At 62.3% G+C, this 20,093-nt stretch overlaps 4 protein-coding genes across 7 annotated transcripts; 2 read left to right on the top strand and 2 right to left on the bottom strand.

Annotated features, from left to right (window-relative positions):
• Positions 1 to 156: 156 nt before the first annotated feature.
• On the bottom strand, positions 157 to 1,084 carry AVPI1 (arginine vasopressin induced 1). Its single transcript, XM_039385047.1, has 3 exons — positions 1,005 to 1,084; positions 426 to 720; positions 157 to 345 (listed from the first exon to the last, which is right to left on the bottom strand). Exons 2-3 carry the CDS (start codon positions 707 to 709, stop codon positions 285 to 287), a joined length of 345 nt encoding a protein of 114 aa, XP_039240981.1. The 5' UTR covers positions 710 to 720; positions 1,005 to 1,084; the 3' UTR covers positions 157 to 284.
• Positions 1,085 to 1,199: 115 nt separating this feature from the next.
• Positions 1,200 to 4,183, top strand: MARVELD1 (MARVEL domain containing 1). The gene is made up of 2 exons (XM_027721846.2): positions 1,200 to 2,619; positions 2,754 to 4,183. The coding sequence occupies exon 1, from the start codon at positions 1,741 to 1,743 to the stop codon at positions 2,266 to 2,268; it is 528 nt and encodes a 175-aa protein (XP_027577647.1). The 5' UTR covers positions 1,200 to 1,740; the 3' UTR covers positions 2,269 to 2,619; positions 2,754 to 4,183.
• Positions 4,184 to 5,489: 1,306 nt separating this feature from the next.
• On the top strand, positions 5,490 to 10,512 carry ZFYVE27 (zinc finger FYVE-type containing 27). 4 transcript variants are annotated; one of them, XM_039385044.1, is made up of 12 exons: positions 5,491 to 5,753; positions 5,833 to 5,903; positions 5,974 to 6,160; positions 6,338 to 6,433; positions 6,614 to 6,726; positions 7,440 to 7,570; positions 7,938 to 8,009; positions 8,168 to 8,188; positions 8,377 to 8,521; positions 8,827 to 8,873; positions 9,420 to 9,501; positions 9,777 to 10,512. In XM_039385044.1, the coding sequence occupies exons 1-12, from the start codon at positions 5,557 to 5,559 to the stop codon at positions 9,947 to 9,949; spliced, it is 1,335 nt and encodes a 444-aa protein (XP_039240978.1). In that variant the 5' UTR covers positions 5,491 to 5,556; the 3' UTR covers positions 9,950 to 10,512. The 4 variants fall into 4 exon arrangements, with proteins under 4 accessions (XP_039240979.1, XP_039240978.1, XP_027577640.1 ...); XM_027721835.2 differs by having other exon boundaries at positions 5,492 to 5,753; positions 9,727 to 10,512; XM_039385045.1 differs by lacking the exon at positions 8,168 to 8,188 and having other exon boundaries at positions 5,490 to 5,753.
• Positions 10,513 to 12,858: 2,346 nt separating this feature from the next.
• LOC113988125 (secreted frizzled-related protein 5-like) lies at positions 12,859 to 15,766 on the bottom strand. Its single transcript, XM_027721398.2, has 3 exons — positions 15,193 to 15,766; positions 14,409 to 14,486; positions 12,859 to 14,029 (listed from the first exon to the last, which is right to left on the bottom strand). Exons 1-3 carry the CDS (start codon positions 15,722 to 15,724, stop codon positions 13,689 to 13,691), a joined length of 951 nt encoding a protein of 316 aa, XP_027577199.1. The 5' UTR covers positions 15,725 to 15,766; the 3' UTR covers positions 12,859 to 13,688.
• Between the last annotated feature and the right edge of the window lie 4,327 nt (positions 15,767 to 20,093).

Genomic DNA, 20,093 nt, shown 5'->3' with positions numbered 1-20,093 from the left:
GGTTGGACCAGATGACCACTGTGGTCCCTTCCAACCTGACCCGTTCTGTGAGGCTGTTCCCATTGCACTGCGTGCAGTACAGTGGCCTGGACCCCAGTCCTGCCACCCTGAGGGAAGGCCAGGATGGGCAGGACACAGCCAGAGCCTCACAGCCACCACTATCCACCCTTTATTAACCATTCATTGCACCCTGCCCAATACACTTAGTGTCCTCGGAGAGCCCGGCAGTGCTGACACCCGCTCTCCAGCAGCCGCCCTCCACTGCCCCGGCCGCTCAGCGCTGCTTACACGGACCCCAAGCCTGTCTGGGCCCTGCAGTCGCTCTCCAGCTCCTTCTCCGCGATCCTACAGGGAAGAAACCTGTGTTAGGGGCGTGGTCCGGCCGGGCTTCCCCCGGTTTCCCCGCTGCCCCGGCCCACACCTACCGCAGGTGGCCGAAGCGCCGCAGCGCCGCCATCCCGCCGCCGGGCCGGGCCGTTCGCCGCCGCCGGAGCCGCCGCAGGGCCCGCGCCATGCGCCGCTGGCCCGCATACCGCCAGACGAGGCGGGCACGCTCCTCCGGCCGCTCGGCTCCGCCGCTCTGGAACAGGCTCCGCAGCTCCAGCAGTCCCACGCCCTGGAAGATGTTGGCCGAGGCCCGCTTACGGCCGCGGGCTGCTGGCGCCGCCCGCCCCGGAGGGTCGCTCGCCACAGAGGCCGGCGTGCCCATGGCCCCGGCCGCTGCAGGCACCGAAGAGACGGTGTCAGGCTTCGCTCTCGCCGCTCGGCCCGGCCCGCCTCCCCGGGGATCCTGCGCGGATGCCCGGTGAGGAAGGGCGGGCGGTGGGGAAGGGCGCTGGGCAGGAGTCCAGCCGCGCGGGCGGGGCCGCCCAGGAACGCGGGAGGCGCCCCGGCTTGAGCTGGCGCACGCAAGTCCGGTCCCGCCCTGCCCTAGGGCGCTGGGCCCCGCTGTGACCCACTTTCGCTCCGCCGCCGCCCCGCGCCCGACGGCCCCTCGCACAGACCTGGCGGTGGCGGGTCCGCCCAGCACTCGCTGCGCTCCCGGACTCGCTTCGCGCCACCGCGCCGGGGTCCCGCCACTGCCCCGCGCGCCGCTCATTCACGCCCGCCCCGCGCCCGCCCCGCACCCGCCCCGCGCCCGCCCCGCGGCCTACCGCGCCCCCCCGACGCCCCCACCCCCCCCCCCCACCGCCCCGCACCCGCCCCGCGCCCGCCCCGCGGCCAATCCCCGCCCGCCCCCCAGCTACCAGGGCCAATCGGCGCCGAGGGGCGCGGCCGCACCGCCTGTCGGAGGGGGCCACGTGGCGCAGGTGACGTCACGGGCAGCGGGCGAGCCCTCGCCCCTGGGCGGAGCCACGGCGCGCGTCACTCCAAGGGGAATCCCGAGTGACGTAGGGGGGGAACCCCTGAGCGCGCCCCCCGCCGGCCGCCGCGCAGCGTCCCTGTGCGTTGTCCCCGGGACTCGCTGCCGACACTGGCCGCCGCCTCTCGCGCCCTGCGGAGGGGCTCCCTCGGCGGCGGCGGGACGGAAGGGGCACGGCGGTTCGTGCCTGACGGCGGCATCCGCGGCGGCCCTCGGGTGTCAGGCGGGAGGCGGAGGCGGGGCGGGGAGGAGAGGAGAGAGGCCCCGCGCGGGGAGGACCGTAAAAGTGCCAGATGTTTGGCAGCGGCCGGGGAAGGAAGTCGCTGCCGGGGCCCTGAGTCCCGCCCGAGCCGCGCCGGAGCAGTCAGGGCCGCGCCATGGCTCGCACGGCTCCCCCGTCAGTGCCGCCGCCCCCGGGGCCGCCGGCCCGCGGCTCGCTCAGCCTCCACCGCGCCTACCTGAGGAGCCCGCTGGGCTTGCTGCGCCTGGGTCAACTGGCGCTGGGCGCTGCCTTCTGGGTGACGGTGGCGGCTAACAAGTACGAGGGGGCGGCCCACTTCGCCCTCTTCGCCGCCGTCCTGGTCTGGCTCCTCACCCTGGCCCTTTTCGGGCTGAGCCTGCTGGGGCGCTGGGAGCTGGTGCCCTGGCTGGGCTCCCGCTGGCTCCTCACCAACCTGGTGCACGACCTGGCGCTGGGTGTGGGGCTTTATGCAGCTGCCACTGGCATCATGGGCCACAAGGCCGGTCAGAGAAGCTATTGCAACCTTCCAGGCTACAGCCAGCACTGCCTCTACGGTGCCTACCTGAGTGCCTCTGTCTGCGGGGGCATCACTGCCTGCCTGTATCTCTTCTCCGGGCTCTACTGCCTGTCACGGCGTTGCCGGGACCAGCGTGACATCATCTGAGACCTTGAGCCACTTGGCTCCCCTTCTTCTCGCTCATGGACAGAGCACAGCCCCTCTCTGGGACAAAGTGACCCTGCTGCCCCATCCCCTCCTAGCTGACTGCACTGCAACTCCTCCAGAGACCCCTGCACAGATGGATGGACAGACAGAGGCCTTCCCCAAGCACACCTTTCCCTGCAACGCACCGAGACATCATGGACACCCAGCCACTGTACAGGCCCTTCTCCCACCTCTGAACCCAAGGAAGGACCCAAGTGGAGAGCCCCTAAGAGGGATATCAATTTTTGGGAGCCCCTCCAGGACCTCTGCCAAACTCCCCTGCTCCCGACCTTGCAGACGCTGCATGCTCAGGTGGGTGCTGACCTCTCCCCAGGGTGGAGGGGAACTGGCCTGGGAGAGCTGAGAAGGGGGCAGTGGTGCCTAGTGGGGTTGGGTGGGCATAAAAACCACCTCAACCCACTGGCAGCCCCTTCTCGCCATTCCAGCTGCGTGGCGCCTCCGCAATTCCCTAACAGAGGCTCCGAACTCGGCTTCCCCAGCCCGGGCCCCTCCTTCTGTCTGGCCTGAAAACATCCTTCATCTTATCGGATCCCCGCGGGGCTCAGCCCCTCCCTGCCCTGCACTCTGGGAGTGTGGAGACACCCGGGTACCACACAACCAGACCCAGCGTCACCCCAGGCCCCCGGACACAACCCAGGTCCAGTCTGGGGTCTGAGCAGGGCAGCAAGGCCTCCATCACTGCAGGACAAGGGGAAGGACGAGTGGGGTCTTACCCTGGGCGGGGGTAAATTCCTCCAACCTTGGAGTTTGTACAGCCCCAGGATGGGACCAGGTGCCCCTGGGGGTTGAAGGGGCCAGTCTTGGGGTCATTCTCCTGCTGTTCTGCAGAGAGGTTTGTGGCTCTGAGCCACCCAGAGCCACTGAAGCAGACTGGGGCCAGGCTGCTCCAAAAGGGACAGGCACAGCCTCGCTGATGTTTCTGGAGGCTGGCCTGCAGCCCTGCCTGGCTCTGCTGCACTTGGTTTATCATCCCAGAAGATTCTGATCTCTGGACTCTCCGACTTCATCTTGGGACCAGGCAGCGCCTGGAGACTGTGGCAAGGTAGAAGGGTGAGCATGGCAGCATGGCAGTGCTGGGCTGCTGCTGGCACTCTGGCCATGGGGGAACTGGGACCGGGCATTGTGGGGGGACAGCCTGTCTTGGAGAACAGGAGAAGAGAACACTGCCACTGGAGCCAGCCCAGCCTTGGATCAGCCTCCACAATCCACCAAGGACCAAGCCCTGAGGAGGCCATGTAGGGCCAACTGGAGAAATAAGCAGCCAGAGACAGAATTTTTGGAGGAGCACCACACCAGGGCTGCCCTGCCACAAGCCCTCCTTGCCCTGCCTGGAGGCAGATCCTCTCCTTTGGTCTTGGTGCGAGGGAGGGTCTGCCCCAGTCTCTGTATGGGCTCAGATCAGTGGGGTGGGTGTCCCCAGCAGCTGGCCACAGGGTCTGGCTGTTGCTTGGGGTTCCCTGGTGCCTTTTTTGGGGTGGAGAGCAGCAGCTGTGATCCTCCTGGGGCTTGAAGGGGCTCGGGGTTGGTACTGGGTCCCCGCTTCCATCATGAGGTGCTGTCCCAGCAGATATCCGTTGTGCTCAGGGGCCCTGCCAACCCCTGGGCCATTGTCTCTTCACTGGGTGGGATGTGCCATCCCTGCCCTGTCAGGGCTGGTCCCTGACATCACCTGCCTCCGCCTGTTCTGGTGCAGTCCCTGGCCCAGGCTGCCCAAAATGCCCTCTGTGCTTCTGCCAGCACAAGTGCCTTTCTCTGGCTTTCTGCAGCCCTGTCTGTCATGCTGGCTCTGTCCCCCTACAGCCTCCTCTCTGGTGCCCGTGGATTCACATTCCAAATAAAGCAATGTTGGCGCTCACTGGGTGTCTGGGGCTTTGTGCTGGGGCTGGAACCTGCTGAGTACGAGGTCTGAGCTGGGATCACTCCCAGCTCTGTAGTCTTGTAGCCCTTTCTCCTGGGGCCTCTCTGCTTGGAGCCCCTGGCCGTGGTCACAATGTCCTGGGGTGCTCTGGGGTCACAGGCAGGCTCCACTGGCACCTCTCAGTGCCTGGCGGAGCAGAGGGAGACTGAGTCCCCAGGGCTATGTGGTTGCAGGAATGCACTGAGGACAGGATGGAGCTGCATTCCTATGGGCTTTGTCACTCAGGGCTGAAAGAGCCCTCTGTCCTTGGGCCAGGATACTGCTAGGCAGTCATGCCCACGCTGTTGGGCCCCCAGAGGATCAGGGACCGGAGGGTCAGGGACCGCCTAGGGGCAGCTGGCATCTCCCAGGACTGGCTCCAGCCCTGTGATGCACTCTTGGGATGGGGTTGAGCCTCCCCTGTTCAGCAGAGGCTGTGGACAGCCGACAGCATTGTTGAGCCCTCATTGCCCAGGAGTCAGCACAGGGGTAAAACAAGGTTGCATGGAGTATTATGAGATCCCTACCTTTTGGCATCGGAGGAAACCCAGGATCCCCAGAGCATCCCTGGGAGCCAGCAGCCCTGCTCTACTGCAAGCACCTGTCAGGACAGCTCGTGGTGCCCAGGGAGATGGGGAGCTGCTGTGCAGGGCAGTGCCCGTGCACCCAGGGCTGGGCTGCTGCGGGGGCACGAAGGGGCAGCAGGTGAGCTGCCAGCCACGGTTACGGGCCTGGAGGGAACCTGTCGCTCCCTCGCAGGGCCCACGCGTGTGGGGCTGCGCCCTGGTCTCTCCCCGGGGAGAGGTGCCACAGCAATGGGCTCACGGGGACAAACCCGCTGTGCCCTACACGGCTAGGTGCAAGCCATGCCAAGACCCAGTCTGGGACTGAGACTTGGACCAGGACTGAAACGGATCGTGCTCAGCCCCGGACTCGGACAGGATCCGGGCTGTGACTGAGCGCTACACCAGAGCAGAGGCGAACCGAGACAGGGCCAGGACGCTGATTAACCGTGGGTCTGGGCCGAGCCTCGTGTCTAGACCAGACCCATCCACACGCAGGACCCACGGAGCGCCACGGGCAGGGCCGGGCGGCACCGGGCACCAGAGGAGACGCCGCCGCTTCCGGCGCCGCCCGCTCCGCCCCGCGGAGGCGGGGCCTGTGCGCCGCGCCCCGGCTCGGCCCTCTGATTGGCTGCGCGCGGCGCCGCGCCCTGGTCCGGCTCTCCGATTGGCTGCGCTCGCGGCGCGCCCGCCGCGTCACGGCAGCGGCCGAGGGCCGAGGGCGGCGGTGCCGGTGCGGCCCCGTCCCGGTGCGGCCCCGGTGCCGTCATGCAGGCGGTGGAGCGGGACGGGGCGGCGGGAGGCTCCGAAGGGGTGGCGGGCGGCGGTGAGGCCCCACCAGAGCCGTCGCCGCCCAAGGCCGCCGCCGCTTTCGACCTGCTGGAGCTGGTGCGGAGCTACCGGCGACTGGAGCTGTACCTGGAGCCGCTGCGGGACGCGGCCGAGGGCGTCCGCTCCCTCCTGAGGTAGGTATGGGATGGGCTGGGACCCGTACCGAGATCGTCCCCGGGGCCTCACGTCCCTCGCCTCCCCCTGTCTCGGCAGGTGGCAGCGGCCCGTGTGCTCCCTCCTGGTCTGCCTCGGCCTCAACTTCCTCCTGCTCACCCTCGGACAAGGTGCGTGTCGGGGGTCGAGGCCGGTCCCCTCCCCGGACCCCCCGGGCTGACGCTGTCCCACCTCTTCCAGCCGCCTGGTACTCGATGCTCGCCCTGCTGGTCGCGGTGCCGGCCCTGCTGGGCTACCTGCAGGAGTCGTGCCGGGCCCGGCCCTCGGAGCCGGAGCTGGTGCGCAGGAGGTACCACAGCATCCGCAGGGAGGACCTGCGCAAGGTGCAGCTCTCCCGGCAGGAGGCCATCGCCCAGGTCAAGAGCTTGTGAGTCCCTGGGGCCGCCCCAGCTCTGGGGCTGTGGGGACCTCTGCAGCCGAGAAGGCTTCTCTGGGGTTCTGCAGAGAGTCTGGGTTTGTGCCAGGCTGGCCACTGTAACCCGTGGGGGGGAGTCAGAGTGTGTGTTTGTGAGGCTTTTTTGTGACTCTGAGGTCTTATTCACAGCCTGATCCAGCTGGAGGGGTTTCTGAGCGGGATGTGTTGCAGCTGTGAGGCCGTGTACCGTGTGCTGTACTGGGAGAACCCCACTGTCTCTTCCCAGTGAGTAGTACTGGGTCAGACACCCTGTGGTGGGCTTGGTGGGGAGAGGGGGCCTCCGGAGCTGTATTTGATGTGTTTGGTACTTGGAGAGAGCAAGTGGAACACCAGATGAAGGAAGGGGTTTTATGCTGTGGTGTGAGTTGCTTCAACTTGACCGCAGTATCCTGCTGTTTTTTGTAGGTTTTATGGGGCACTGCTGGGCACTGTTTGTGTCCTTTACCTACTGCCCCTCTGCTGGGTCCTGGCCATCGTCAACAGCACCCTGTTCCTGGGCAACACCCAGTTCTACCAAGGTATGAGAACTCTCTGGAAGTGTCCTGTGTGGGATGGTTTGGGGAAAGGCCCTCTGAGGCCAGGGATCCTGCCCTGGGCCTCTCCCAGCACCCTCCCATGCGCACAGTGTCAGGCTCTGCTTGAACCCCCCTCCCAAGGGCAACAGTGCCCTGTGATGGTGCTCAACAGCCCAGGGTGGGTGGTGTGGTCCCAGGGCTTAGCTGTTGGAGGTGAGATTCTCTCCTGATGTGTGTCCCAGCCTGAGTGCTGTTCTCTTCTCTGCACTGTGGCAAACCATGGCCTGCTAATGCAGCCTGTGCATGAACATCACCACCCCTCTCAGTCCCTGCCCCTGCTCTTCAGGACTTGAAACGTGTTCAGTGCCTGTGGCAATGTATGACACAGGTCTGAAAACATGCCATTGGAAGAGAGAGGAGCTGGAGGCACTCCCTGTTCTGTGGCACATGCTGGAGGAGCATTGGATGTGTCTGAGCTGTAACTAAGGCCCCTCCTGTTCCCTATCCTGAGCTGGGGCAGGTGTTGGAGGGGTTCCTTACTGCCCTAACTTTGATGTGTGAGCAAAGAGGGGCTCGGAGTACCTGAGGGGTCAAGGTTGTATGTGCCAATGTCCCACCTTGGGCCCTGGAGATCAACTCTTGGAGACGACTTTTGTGTGGTGGGGCTGGGAGAAGGGAAGTGCCAGCCTACTCCAGCTGCTTTCTCCCCTTACCAGTGATAATGGAGCTCAAGGCCTCGATTGAGCAGTGCGTGGGCACCAAGCCCCTCGAGAGCGCTCCAGAGCCTGCTGAACCCCTGCCAGCAGCTGCTGCCCCAGATCGGACCCCCACACCCACCAGCGCAGAGGTGAGATAGGGACAGGGCTGGCAGCTGGGCCGTGGGAGTTGCAGAGTCAGCCCCTTGGGGCTGACCGTGCCTGTGTCCCTCTACCCACAAACTTGTTTGAGCTGCCAGCTCTGCTGGAAGCCTGTGAACTACTCTTGAGTTATTGGGAGGCTGTTCTACTGCCCTGGGGGCTTGGCTCAAGTCCTTTTGCCACGCGTTAGGATGTGGTCTGGGGAGACGGGGCCTCATCTCACCTTCAGGGACTCGTGTCGTCTCATAGGGCTGCCCAAGGCCTGGTCCATTGTCCTGGAACCTCCTGCAGGAATGTGGGTCCACCTTTGAACAGAGGCAGGAGAACAGCTGGACTAGCTATGTGAATCTCTTGCAGGACCTTACCCCTGGCAGCGTGGAGGAGGCAGAGGAGGCAGAGCCTGATGAAGAGTTCAAAGATGCTATTGAGGTTTGAGCCTGGTGGGAGGTGGGCTGTGCCTGAAGGGCAGCTGAGGTGGGAAAGGGCCTTGGTGGGCAAGCTGGGTGCTCAGAGAGGGTGGCTGTGGGGCTGGGTGCCTCTGACTCCGTCTATGCTCACCCTCATCTCTTCCCATGCTGCGGGAGAAGGAGAACCAGCTGCTGGTCATGGTGAGTACTGCCATGCCAAGGCGTGCAAGAGGAACATCTCCTCCCACTGGGGCTGGCAACCTTTTCTTGGTTTGCCAGTGGCTTGTGGTGATGCCAGGTGGAGCATCCTGCTTGTTGGGTACCCGTCTCTGGGGTGGGCTGCCCTGCAGCCCTCGGCATGGCCCCAGCCACTGCTCTGCTCTCTGCAGGAGGATGACGAGAGCTCTCAGTGCTCAACCGATTTTGACCTCAGCCTCCCGGACAATGGTTTTATGAGCAAAAACGAAGTGATCCGCAGCAAGGTGTCACGTCTGACCGAGCGCCTGCGCAAGCGCTACCCCAGCAATAACTTCGGTAAGTTTGGGAGCAGGTGCTTCTTGGGGGAGCTCAGCAGAGGGATCTGTGCTGCTTGCAGTGGTGACCATGAGACTTGAAGTGGACAGAGTGGTGCAGTACCTGCCAGGGCTGTGCTGACACCTCCAGTGACCTTCCCCTCTCTATGGGGAGTATGTTCCCAACCCTACCTAGGAAAGGCAAGGATGGGAAGGTGCAGGAACGTCATCTCCAAGCGGAACCTTTACAACAGCTCTGGGTGTTCCTCTACCACTCACAGCTCCAGGCATCAGAGCCCTGTCTGACCTCTGCTCTCTTTCTTTCAGGGAGCTGCACGGGCTGTGCAGCCACCTTCTCTGTGCTCAAGAAGAGGGTGAGTCTTTGGCTTCTACCCCAGCTTGCTGGGTGCACCTGGGGCAGAGGTGTTGCCCATGTCTGGCTTGCCCTGGCTTTCTCCAGCAGCTCAGGTGTCTGGCCTTGGTCTCAGCCCAGATGACCTCAGCTAAGTGCTGGGTGTTGCCATGTGCTTAATGGTGCCAGGAATCCCTTGCACTGTGGAGCATTTGTCCCTTTACTCCTTTGGAAGCTGACTCAGACCAAACCCACATGTGCTGTTGTAGCTCTGTGTCCTGGTTTAGTCCATGACTTGTGGCCTGAGAGATTTCTGGTGAAGCAGAGCATGGGTCTGCTTGTGGGAACGACAGAAACAAACGCCACCCTGTTGCCTTATCTGAGCCCCTATGTGTGACACTTGGCACACAGTCCCTGGGCAGTTCTGGGAAGGATATATCTCCTGTCCCCTCCAGGCTCACATTGCTGTCTTCCTGCTGCCTCCCCTTCTGCAGACTTGTGGCGCCCTTCCCTTATTCCTGAGTTAGTCCGATATACACCTGGGACTTACCTCCATCTCTCTCCACAGAGGAGCTGCAGTAACTGTGGGAACAGCTTCTGCTCCAGGTGTTGTTCCTTCAAAGTCCCCAAGGCTGTGATGGGAGCCACGGGTAAGTGGAAAGGTGGAGGAGGGCAGAGCTCCTGCTTCCACCTGTGCTGTCTGCCCCAGGATTTGCCCCAGCCCTGGTGGGGAGGGTAGACAGGACCTGCCCAGTGCAGCCTGGCTCAGGACAGAGCAGCAATGGGTTTGCAGCTCTCCGAGCAGCTCTGTGGCTGGGGTCCCTAGCCTATGGTGGGAAAGGGGGAGCATCTCTGACGCCTGCTTTCCTTTCCAGCCCCAGAGGCTCAGAGGGAGACGGTGTTTGTGTGTGCTCTGTGCAACCAGGTGCTCATCAAGTGATGAAACAGACCCAGCTCTTGTGGCCTGCACTGCCTGACACCTGGGACAGCGGGCAGGCACCCTTGCCACCAGGAACCTGGACTGTTTGGATCCCAGTGTGGCATTCCCCAGACAGAGGATGCTTGCACTCTCTGCTCCTCCTGCTAGTGCCAGGCTAGGGCCTGACCAGCTCTCCTTGCCACGCGAAGGCCGAGTCCCTGTGGTGGAATATTGTCCATGGCTGTGCCCCATCCCTGCAGCTGCTCCAAGCCCTGGGTGCTCTCCGGCACTTGCTGCACCCTGCCATGTGCTTGCCCAGGCCCTGTGGCCTGGCTCAGTGATGGAGGAGCCATCTTTCCCTTCACCTCCTGGTTGGGGTGGAACAACCTCAGGGCTCTGTCCCTACCTTTCCCAGCACTGTGCTATAAATGACTGTATTTTTGGGATCAAGTCAGAACTCTACCTGCACCTCCAGGAGATGTGGTCCTTGGTCCTGGTCAGCTGACACTCTGCTGGTCACTCCTGTGCTCCTTGGCCTCACCACCTGCAGGTTTAGTCTTTTACCCCTGGATTTGGCTGTAGTGCAGAGGAGGGTGAGTTTGGGCTGGGCTGTGTGGCCGTGTCTCCAGTGTGAGAAGAGGCAGGAGTTGGTGCTGCTCTGTGCACTTAGTGACTGCTGCTTTCTAATACAGATTAATATATAATTGCATATAGAGAATGACCAATAAATTTCTTGTCCTTAGCTGGCTCTTGTCTTGTCCTAGTGAAAGCTGTCCCAGCCCCAGGTGACTGATACCTCTATGGCCTTGGCCCTGCAGGTGCTCATGGAGAAATGGTGTGTCTCTGCCACCAGCTCTCTGTGCTTTACTGGAGTTTCCATCTTCTGTCCTGCTGTAGCCTTATTTACTCCCTGCTCAGAGCTGTGTGCAGCCACCCTTTGGCTGTGCCAGGGCTGGATCTTGCTGGGCTGGAGCCAGGGAACACCTCAGCTCTGACAGGAGCTGCTGGGCTTCCTCTGCCTTCCGTGGCTGCTCCTTCCCCTGCCCTACCCATGCAGTGGTCCCACCAGCTGCCTGTGTGCACAAGGATGACCTTTTCCTGTGTGAACAGCAAAGCTCCCAGCTATTCCAGGAATGTGACCCTGGCTGCTGTGCAGCTGGGAACCGCCACGACCTGGGTCCCTGCCAGCCAGCTGCAGCTTCCCCCCAGCCGGGGAATCTGGGGGGGCCAGCGCTCTTGGGCTGGCAGTGCCCACCAAGCTGTGACACCCACCAGTCTGAGAAGTCACTGGAGCCCAAACCTCGCTGCAGGTTTTACATCCCACCAGTGTGGGAGTTGTATGGGGCAGCTCCTCTTGGCTGTGGATCATAAACCCCTTCCTATGGAAATCTGAGGGAAAACTGGATTTGGCATTGATGATGAGGGTGTCTGGGTTATGCTGTGTGTGCGGGGGGACTGGCTCAGCAGTTACTGGGGGCAGTGAGGAGGGCTGTGTAGCACCCCAAGAGCTGTGGGGTTGTGTTTGTGTATGTGTCTGCAGTGGGTTAAGTACTGGGCTGGGGAGGATGAGCTGTAGAGCTCAGACAGCCAACCGTGGGAGGCAGAGGAGTTACTTGTCTTTCTAGAGAAAACACTTGGAGCAATGAGCATGATGGCCATGTATGTCTGAACACTCCCTGGAAAGATGCTAATGACACAGAATACAGAGGACTGCGGATAAACTTGCGCTGTGGGAGATGGGGTTTTATTTATGCATTTTAAGTTTTGCAGTTAAATGTCACGATTGACAATGTTTATTCCTGTGGTGGTGTGCTCAGCACTCACTCTCTGAACATACCTTCTAATGATATTTGAATTTTTTCCTCATTTTTTTCCCCAGTGGCTGGGGAGAGGCGGGAGGGCAGTAACTCCCTGCCCCCGGTGTGAGGCTGGGGCAGGGGCTGGCTGCCATGTGTCCCTGTCTGGCTGCAGGGCAGGGGCACTGGCACGTTCCCTGACAGGAGCAGGATGTCAGTGCCATTTGGGGTTCTGGAGGCTCACTGGTGGGGCTGAGACCATGCCAAGGAGGGCAGAGGGAGAAGGGGTCACCTCAGTGCAGTGCAGGGCAGGTGCCCAGTGGTCCTGCCAGCCTGGAGGAGGGTGAGTGCAGACATCCCACAGCCTCAATTTCCCTCTTGTCCCGAGAGGCTCCCTTGTGGCCAGGCCAGGCCAGCTGCGATGAGATGATGCAGTGCCAGGCAGCCAGGCACTGGGTAAATATCCAGGTGTCCACTCTCAGGCCTCCCTCACCCGTTGGGATGGGTGGATACATGTGTGCATTGGGTAAACAGGACTGGGGTGGGCAGGACGCCCCCTTGCTAACTGAGACTGGGGGGCAGCCGGGGGAGTCGAGCCAAGCTAAGGACCAGCACCCTCCTGCCATCAGAGGGGCTAGGCTGAGAGCTGCCCTGGTCCTTGTGATGCTGGGAAGGTCCTGCCTGGTGCAAGTGGGTGGCACCAGAAGTCTTTTGGGAAAAGGTGGGAGGTTGTGGCGTGGGAGGTCTGGCGGCCGGGCAGGGCTGGCAGGCAGCTGCAGGCAGGGCTTTCAGGTGATAGGGTGTGGAGTGGCCAAAGTTGGTGGCTGTCTGGTCCAGGATCTTCCCCCTACTGTGCTCAGTGCGAGGCTGCTCACATGTGCTGCCAGGCCCCAGCCTGCGGATTTGTCCCCTGGGATGACAGAGGGAGAAACCTCTCTGGCAAACACTGTCAGACTCAGCTGTGGGGCTCCAGCAGCAGTGATGCCTCTGTCCCCTCACCCTGCTCATCATGACACCCTCCCAGGGTCCTTGGAGGGGCAGGGGTGTCTGAGCGTCCAACCATGCCTGTGACTGCTGGGAATTTCATCCCTTGGCTTGTCTGGACTGCCCAGCCTGAGGCTCTGGGCATGGCAGCTGGAGCGGGGTAGAGCCAGAGCTTGGGGTGACCCTGCTCCCTTGGGCTGCCCCATTCAGTTGGCAGGACTGGGACCCCTCTCCCATTCTTCTGGGGTCCCTGAGGGAGCCCCAAGGGGCAGTTGCTCATGAACAACATTGAGCTGGACACAGACTTCTCTGAGGTGGAATAATTTACTGTCGTGTGTATGGGCAAGGGGTGCCTGGGCTGGGTCATGCCAGGGTTGTGTGTGAGGGATGCAGCAGAGCTGGTCTGGGGGCCTTGGAGGTGCACCCCTCCACACACTGAGCCATGTGGAATGAGGGGTGAGGAGCCCGGGCAGGGGCTGTGATGTTCTGGTCACTTGGTCTTGAGGGGAACAGTCTGTGGGGACAGTGGGGCAGAAGGGACCTGCCTTGGCTGGGGTGGGTCTGTGCAAAGGTGAGATCCAGGGCTGGGGTGTGAGCTCAAGGTAAGGGCATGGGATATGTTGGTGGGCTGGAGTAGGGACTGCTTGGGCTGAGGATCTGGGGCAAGTCATGAGGGAGCTGGGCAGGGTACACTCATACAGGGTGGGGGTCCAAGGTACAGCCAAGTGGTCCCAAGAGGGCCAAGCAAGGATCCTAAATGAAAACAAGGGGCTCTAGGCAGCTGGGCAGGGAGCTTGGGAGTAGCCAGGGGTCTCTAGTGCAGACTAGGGCTCACAAGCATGCAGAGCAAAGGTCCTGAGTTCAGCCTAAACTCCTAGATGTGGGCAGGGGTCCTGGGAGCAGAACAGGGGTCCCAAGGGTGCAGAAAAAGGCTCTCAGGAGGAGGCAGGGGTCCTGGTTGTGGATCAAGGCTCCCACAAATGCAGCTGGGAATCCTAGGGATGCGGAGCAGGGTTCTGGGGCACAGCCAAGAGGCTGAGGTGAGCAGAGCTGGGATCCTGGGGTGCGGCTAGAGATGCCAGGGATGTGGTTTTGGGCCAGTGCAGGAGTCCTGGGAGAGGGTATGGTGGGTAGAGTGCTAGTGCTGCCCAGCCCCATAGAGCAAGGGGTGGTAGAGGGGGCAAGGATAGGAGAACATGAACTTGACTGCAAACTTCATCTCCTTGTTGTGCTTCTGCCAGGGGTAGATGGCCAGGAGGAGCAGGCGGCCGCCCACCTTGCGGCCCATCACCAGGAAGCTGCCACTGAGGCTGTCCAGCTGGGGGCAGGGGCAGGCGCCTGCGTTCCTCATGTGCAGCACCATCTTCTTGGTGTCCTTGCGTTTGAGCGGGCCCAGCTTCAGCACCTTCTTCTTCTGGGCAGCCACCAGCCGCCGCTCCCCGTTCTCCTCCGTCATCTCCTTGATGCGCATCTTCACCACTGTGTGGGGCAGCCGAAGGGCATGGTTGGGGGAGGGGGGCATTGCTGGGACACCGGGGAGGGGAGGGTCTGGGCCAGGCACCTGTGCAGAACAGGGTGCAGCCCATCCCTGGGATGGGTCTCTGGGGAAGTTACTATGTGGAAAGGGGAAAGGGGTTATTGAGTGACCCTCCCACATGTCCCTTTCTGTCTATCCCCCCACCAATGTCTCCTCTTGTGGTGCACCCATCCATGCATGGTCTGAAGGGAATGGCCAGGGATCTCCCATGGGGCTGTCCCCATACACCCCCACCCTCTGGTCAACCCCTGCCTGGGCTGTCAGACCTGGGGGAGGCAGACCCCTCTCCAGGGGGGCTGGGAAGCAGACCCCAGCACTCACCAAAGTCACTGGAGCACATCTGCTCCATCATGCCATCCGCCTTGTGCTCCATCTCACACTGGGTGCAGATCTTGGACACTGTGGTGAGAGACTAGTCATTGTCACAGCTTCCTGCTGCTGATACTTGTCACCTGGACCATCTCCTCGGGGACTGCTTGGGAGAGTCTCAGCAGCTTCTCTGCTCCCTAGGCAGCTGTGCTGGGGTAATGGGGGGGCACAGAGCACCTCTCTGGCCAGTGTCCCAGCATCCCCCCCAGCAGAGGGGATATGGGGATGCCCTCCCACCAGATGTTGTCGCTTTGAAGCACAGGAACAGCGAGGGTGGCCCCAGCCTGAAGGGTGTTGTAACAGCCCCGATCCTGACCCTGGGCTGCCTTTGGCTGATGTGCCCTCCCCTATCTGAGGGGACAGCCACCTGCAGCAGCAACGTGGGACTGAGACCCACAGATGCAGTATGCTCTTTGCTGCTGGCATGGGACCCAGAGGAAGGAGGATATAGATAGCACTGTGGTGGATCTGCCAGTGGCTCCCACCTCATCCCATGTTCTCCCCTGTCCTGGGGCAGTTCTGTGCAGGCAGCTGGGTCCCCAGCTCCCTCAAGCAATGAGTGGTGTCCAGACAAAGCAGCTGATGCTGCTGGTACTGCACCCACTCGTGCCCTGCTGCAGACAGAGGGTCCTTGGCCAGTACCAGTGTCCCGAGCTATGCTTCGAGGGGTGAAGGGATGGTGGTGCAGGGGCTCCACATGCATCCCCATCCCATCCACAGTACCCTTCCCACTTACCTGGTGGCGGAGTGGCTTTGCTGTTCCCAAACTGGACGGCAATGCAGAGCTCATGGTCAGAGGGGAACTTGCCACAGTGCAGCATCTCGGGCCAGGGGAAGCCGTAGGACTCCATGACAGGGGCACAGGAGTCACGTACCACCTCACAGAGGGAGCGGCAGGGGTAGACGGGCCGGTCGAGGCAGACGGGGGCGAAGAGGGAGCAGAGGAAGAGCTGCGTGTCAGTGTGGCACTGCTTGGCGAGCAGGGGCACCCAGCTGCCAGCCTGCTGCTTGGCCTCGGCCATGGTCTCGTGCTCCAGCAGGTTGGGCAGCCGCATGCGCTTGTAGCCCACGTCGCGGCAGAGCTGCATGTCGGGCGGGATGTCGAGGCACTGCGGCTCCCGCCCGTAGAAGCGCCCATGGGGCAGGTTCTCGGGCTGCCACCCATAGTAGTCGTAGTGCTGCCCGCCGCCCAGAGACCCTGCCAGCGCCAGCGACAGGGCCAGCAGCGCCGTGCTTCCCGAGCCCGGGGGGCTGCCTGCCTCCGGCATCGCCGCTGCCCGCCTGCCGCTGCCGGCCGTGGCTGCCGAGCGGGACGGGAGCGTGTCTCGGCACCTCGCCTGCTCCCTTAGCGCCTCCCACGCTCGCTGCCCTTTCTAAGGAGGCTGGAGGCCTCTCCGGCAGCCAATCTGCTCTGGCTGCCGGGCCCCCCGGGGCTGGCCCCCGGCTCCCCCCCCCCAGCCTGCCCACCCCGCTGCCCCAGCCCTCCCTCTCTCCTCGGTGCATGGTGCTCCATGCCTCCCACCCTCCCAGGGAGCCTCTCTGCATGCACCCCTTCAGCCCACCCTGGCGCTGTGTGTCCCTGGGGTGATGCTGTCTGGAAGGGCTGGCTTGTCTGTCCCATGGGGATGTGCTGTGGGCACAAGGTGCCCCCATTATACACCAGTCCCCCTGCCCGTCCCGACTGGCACCCCAGAGGCATGCCCTGTCAGGTGCCAGGGGATGTTGGTTATTACCCTGTGCCCCTTCTCTGTCCTGTGCCCCATGGGGTCTGGGTTTGGGTATGCTTGGGGTTTAGAGGATGGAGGAATAGGGCATCCCAGAGGCTTCATGCTTCAGCACTGGGGGAGAGCTGAGGTACCCAGGTGCCATGTGTACCATCAATGCCAAGGTGATGCCAATAGGCATGGAGTTTTTATTCTTCATGGGTGGCCCAGTCAGCATGCACTTTGGACAGCCCATGGTCTGCTAGGCACAGGTCTGCTGGGGTTACACCTCCCAGCAAAGGGCTTTCACACAGGCTCTGCCAGTGCCCAGGGTGTGGGCAAAGCTGCAGCCCAAGTGGGGTGAGAGTCCTGCCAGGGCCACATTCCCCCATTCCCTTGGAGATGGGCTGGGCCAGGGGGTGCAAGACTTAAGACCCCATTAGAAGCCCATTTGTCTGCAGGGGTTATCTGGGACATCCCCTCCCTTTCCCGTGATCGATGCTCCAGCCTGGCCAACAGGCTTTGGGCTGTCGCTGGCCCCTGCCTGCCGGATAAGGCAGCTCTGTTAATGGTGATAGAGCAAACAGTCCAGTTCACGCAGTGATAGCAGCTGCTCTTTGCCCTGGGCTGGGGGCAGGGATCGTTCCCCCAGTCCTGGTGGGGTCCATCTGCTTTGAGGCCATGCTGGGAACCTCAGCCACACGACCTACCCTTGCCTGCAGCCTGCCTGCCCTGCCCATGCCCTCTGTGCTGGGCTCAGCAGCCATCACTGCATCACTGATGCTTACTGCCAGCCCGAGGGTGGGCTGGGTTCATCTCACCCCAGCCGAGCCCGGAGATGGCACCATTAATGTGTAACTGCCGGGGAGCCCGATAAGATAGAGCGGCCCTTTATCAGGGCTGCCTGGTAGCAGGAGGGAGGGTGCTGGAGGGATCAGGCTGTCACGGCAGGAGTGAGATTGTCTGGAGATAAATGCTGATAGAAAATAACTAATCCGTGATGGATGGGCTTGGGCAGGGTGTAACTGCCATGAGAGCTAGGCTGGGAAGGGGCTGGCAAGGCCTGGGAGCAGGAGTTGGGAGGTGGAGGCAGAGCAAGGCTGTGTGTGCAGGGTGGAGTTGCCAGTGTGTGGGATGCTGAGCACAGCCATGGGTGTGCCATGATGAAGGTGAGGGGGCTGGTGAGGCTGGGGTTGAGTGAGGGGCTCTCTGCCAGCTGGCCCAGTCCCTCTGTCTGTCACGATGCCTTCATTAGAGCCACTGAATCACCTCCTGTCAACATGGCCATGCTGGGGGGAGCGCGGCTGGCTTCAGGATAGGGATGTCCATTCCTGCTCCCACCCTTCTAGGTGTCCTGGCAGCCTTGTCTCTGAGCTGAGACTTTGCCTCTGCTCTAGGGGTTCCCTGATGCACTCCCATTGCTTCCTTAACCCTTTTCTACCCAGGATGCCTCAGGGGAGGTAGATCTGGGGTGTACCCCAGAGAAGGGTATGGACCCAAGGTAGGTGGATCTGGCACCCTTCCCTGCATGCTGTCTGCACAGGTTGATCTAGTGTCCACATTCCTGTCCTGCAGCCATGCAACTGTCTGGGAGACTGACACTTGTGCCTGTCACTCCAGGGAGCTGGCTGTGCCAGCACTTGTGTCACTGCCTGTGTCGCCTGTCACAGCAGCGAGGACAGAAGCGGGGCCATGGGAGCTGCCCCCTCTGCAGTGGGGACCTCAGGGACGGTGAGCCAGAGTGGCAGGGTAAGAGGACATCCCCCTGAGGGTACCCCATTGACACTCCAGGCCCTCCCTATGGAGGACCTGTGCCTGGTTGTAGCACAGAGGAGATCTGAGCTGGGGGAGCAGGAGGCTCCTGGGAAATGAGATGCTGAGAAGGACCTTGGCCTCCTCTTTCCATCCTTGTGTCCCACTCTCCTGCCTCAGCTTTGGGTGCTACTGACCTTGTTTCTGTGAGTAAAGATGCATCCCCTGGGCCTGGGTGGGCTGACTGGGCTGGATGGGTTCTCTCCCATCCTACTGTCCTTCCCATCCTGATTCTTGGGCTATGTCAGTGCTGGACATGGGATGCACTCGCTGTGGAGCAGGGATGTCTGGGAGAGGACAGCACACTGGGGCTGACCATTCAGGGGCCCTCAGGAAGGGACAGCATGCTGGGGCTGTCTGTGCAGGGACACGTGTCCGAGGGTGTCCAGCAGCTGAAAGGAGAGAGCACCCTGGCTGGGGGGCAATGCTGGGCTGGCAGCACAGCTCCATGGGGGTGGCCCTGCCTGGGAGTACTTGTGGGAGTTTGGGGCATGACTGGGGACACTGTGGGGTCGAGGTAGCCCGGGGGCAATGCGGAACCATCAGGGTGGGCAGCGCACAGGGTCAGTGGTGGCTGTGCACTTGCCCTGCGCCCACACACGCTCACTTGCCCGGCAGCCCCAGGAATGTGCTGGCAGCGTTCCCAGCCCAGCTGCGGAGCTGACGCGCTCTCCCAACCCCGACCCAGCACCTCCTGGCCCTACCCAGTTCCTGCCAGCTTGCAAACAGACCCTCCCTGTTCACTGCCGGACACCCCGGTCCTGGCCCCCAGCACCTGGTCCTGCTCAGCAGGGCAGGGAGGGGGCATGTCCCATGTGGGGGACCCTCTGAGGAAGAGTCCCTTTGCTTCATGGCGTGGCACTACATATAGGGACCTCCTATGTAGTGCTGTTTGCCCCTCCCCACCCCACTGGGGAGGTGGGAAAAGCCACCCATGTCTGCTCCCAGCACAACCCCATCCCTGTGTGGTAGCAATCCTTGCACAGCCTCAGCTCTCAGCTGGCACCTTTGCTAAAGCCAGACCTTGGCAACTGGCTCCAAAACCACATCCTCCTCTGCTTGCCTGTTTGCAGGAGGATGCTGAGTCCCCTAGCACCTGTGGACTTCCTCGGGATGTGCTAGGGGGCTGTCCCCACCCTCTGCAGGGGCTCCCAGCGCAGTGGGGTGCACCAGAACCATCCCTTGGTATGGACACAGCTGAACACGGCAGTGCTTGCAGATGCCACAGAGGGGGGCCCACTCTTGGAGTGCTCAGTCGGTAGGGTCAGTGGCCCCAGTTTGGGGCAGTCTCCACGTCCTGCTTGAAGGGGCAGGCTGAGGCACTTGGAGCTGTTTTCCAGAGGCTCACAGTGTGGGGGATGTGTCCCCCTCCCCCCCCACAGGTGCACACACCTGGCATCTCTCAGGAAAGGTTATCAGCTAATCATATGGCCCCGCTGTCTTTGCGCCTCCCAAATGTCACTGTTGTCCTCACTGGATGGTGATCTCATGCTCCCCCACCAATAATGAAAGCCCTCCCAGTGCCGTGGGAAGCAGCTGCCAGAACCTGGCCCTGTTGTGGCCTCTTTGAAGCAGAGCTGGAGCCGCTGACAGCCCCGACAGGCAGGAGAGGGGGCTCAGCAGGCAGTGGGTGCAGGATGGGGCCCCAGGGGTTGGTCCTGGACTGGTTGCAGGACTCCAGCTGTCCTCCATGGCCTCCAGCCACCCTGCTGGGGCTACAGGGAGGGTTGAGATGCTGGGATGGGGTGCAGAAGTGTGCACCCGGAGACACACTAGGGACACGCCCTGTTCCTGGTCTGGGAGCCAAGTGCAGGGGCTGAACCAGGGGCACTGCTGGGGCATGGCTGCTGTGATGTGATGGGCACAGGCATACTGTCTGTGCAGGGTTGGCCATAGGGATCCTAAGTATGTCCTGTGTCTGTCCCATAGGGCCAGGGGCAGGGCCTGTGGGCAGCTAGCCAGAGCCAGAGGCAAAAGGAGATCCATCCGATCCAAGGGGGCTGTGCAAGACAGGTCAGAGTCACTTCACTCCAGGCACAGAGGAAAACTCAAGTAGGGGAGTAAAGGCAGCTCTGGCAGCAGCCATGCCTATCCCTGCTTCAGGGCAGCCTAAAAATAGTCC

This window comes from Pipra filicauda, unplaced genomic scaffold (genome assembly GCF_003945595.2).
Source record: "Pipra filicauda isolate LSUMZ 115617 unplaced genomic scaffold, ASM394559v2 scaffold390_size662804_pilon, whole genome shotgun sequence".
Taxonomy (NCBI): domain Eukaryota; kingdom Metazoa; phylum Chordata; class Aves; order Passeriformes; family Pipridae; genus Pipra; species Pipra filicauda.
This window is presented reverse-complemented; position numbering and strand designations above follow the sequence as displayed.

What these genes read in the sequence shown, in the direction of transcription:
- AVPI1 (XM_039385047.1), bottom strand. Translation starts at nt 709, where the DNA reads ATGGGCACGCCGGCCTCTGTGGCGAGCGACCCTCCGGGGCGGGCGGCG. An exon ending in CGGCGCTTCGGCCACCTGCG is followed by an intron (nt 346 to 425) that starts GTAGGTGTGGGC and finishes TCTTCCCTGTAG; the next exon opens with GATCGCGGAGAAGGAGCTGG.
- MARVELD1 (XM_027721846.2), top strand. Translation starts at nt 1,741, where the DNA reads ATGGCTCGCACGGCTCCCCCGTCAGTGCCGCCGCCCCCGGGGCCGCCG.
- LOC113988125 (XM_027721398.2), bottom strand. Translation starts at nt 15,724, where the DNA reads ATGCCGGAGGCAGGCAGCCCCCCGGGCTCGGGAAGCACGGCGCTGCTG. An exon ending in CAAAGCCACTCCGCCACCAG is followed by an intron (nt 14,487 to 15,192) that starts GTAAGTGGGAAG and finishes CTCTCACCACAG; the next exon opens with TGTCCAAGATCTGCACCCAG. An exon ending in GATGTGCTCCAGTGACTTTG is followed by an intron (nt 14,030 to 14,408) that starts GTGAGTGCTGGG and finishes TGCCCCACACAG; the next exon opens with TGGTGAAGATGCGCATCAAG.
- ZFYVE27 (XM_039385044.1), top strand. Translation starts at nt 5,557, where the DNA reads ATGCAGGCGGTGGAGCGGGACGGGGCGGCGGGAGGCTCCGAAGGGGTG. An exon ending in ATCGCCCAGGTCAAGAGCTT is followed by an intron (nt 6,161 to 6,337) that starts GTGAGTCCCTGG and finishes TCTTATTCACAG; the next exon opens with CCTGATCCAGCTGGAGGGGT. An exon ending in GGCTGTGATGGGAGCCACGG is followed by an intron (nt 9,502 to 9,776) that starts GTAAGTGGAAAG and finishes CTGTGCAACCAG; the next exon opens with GTGCTCATCAAGTGATGAAA.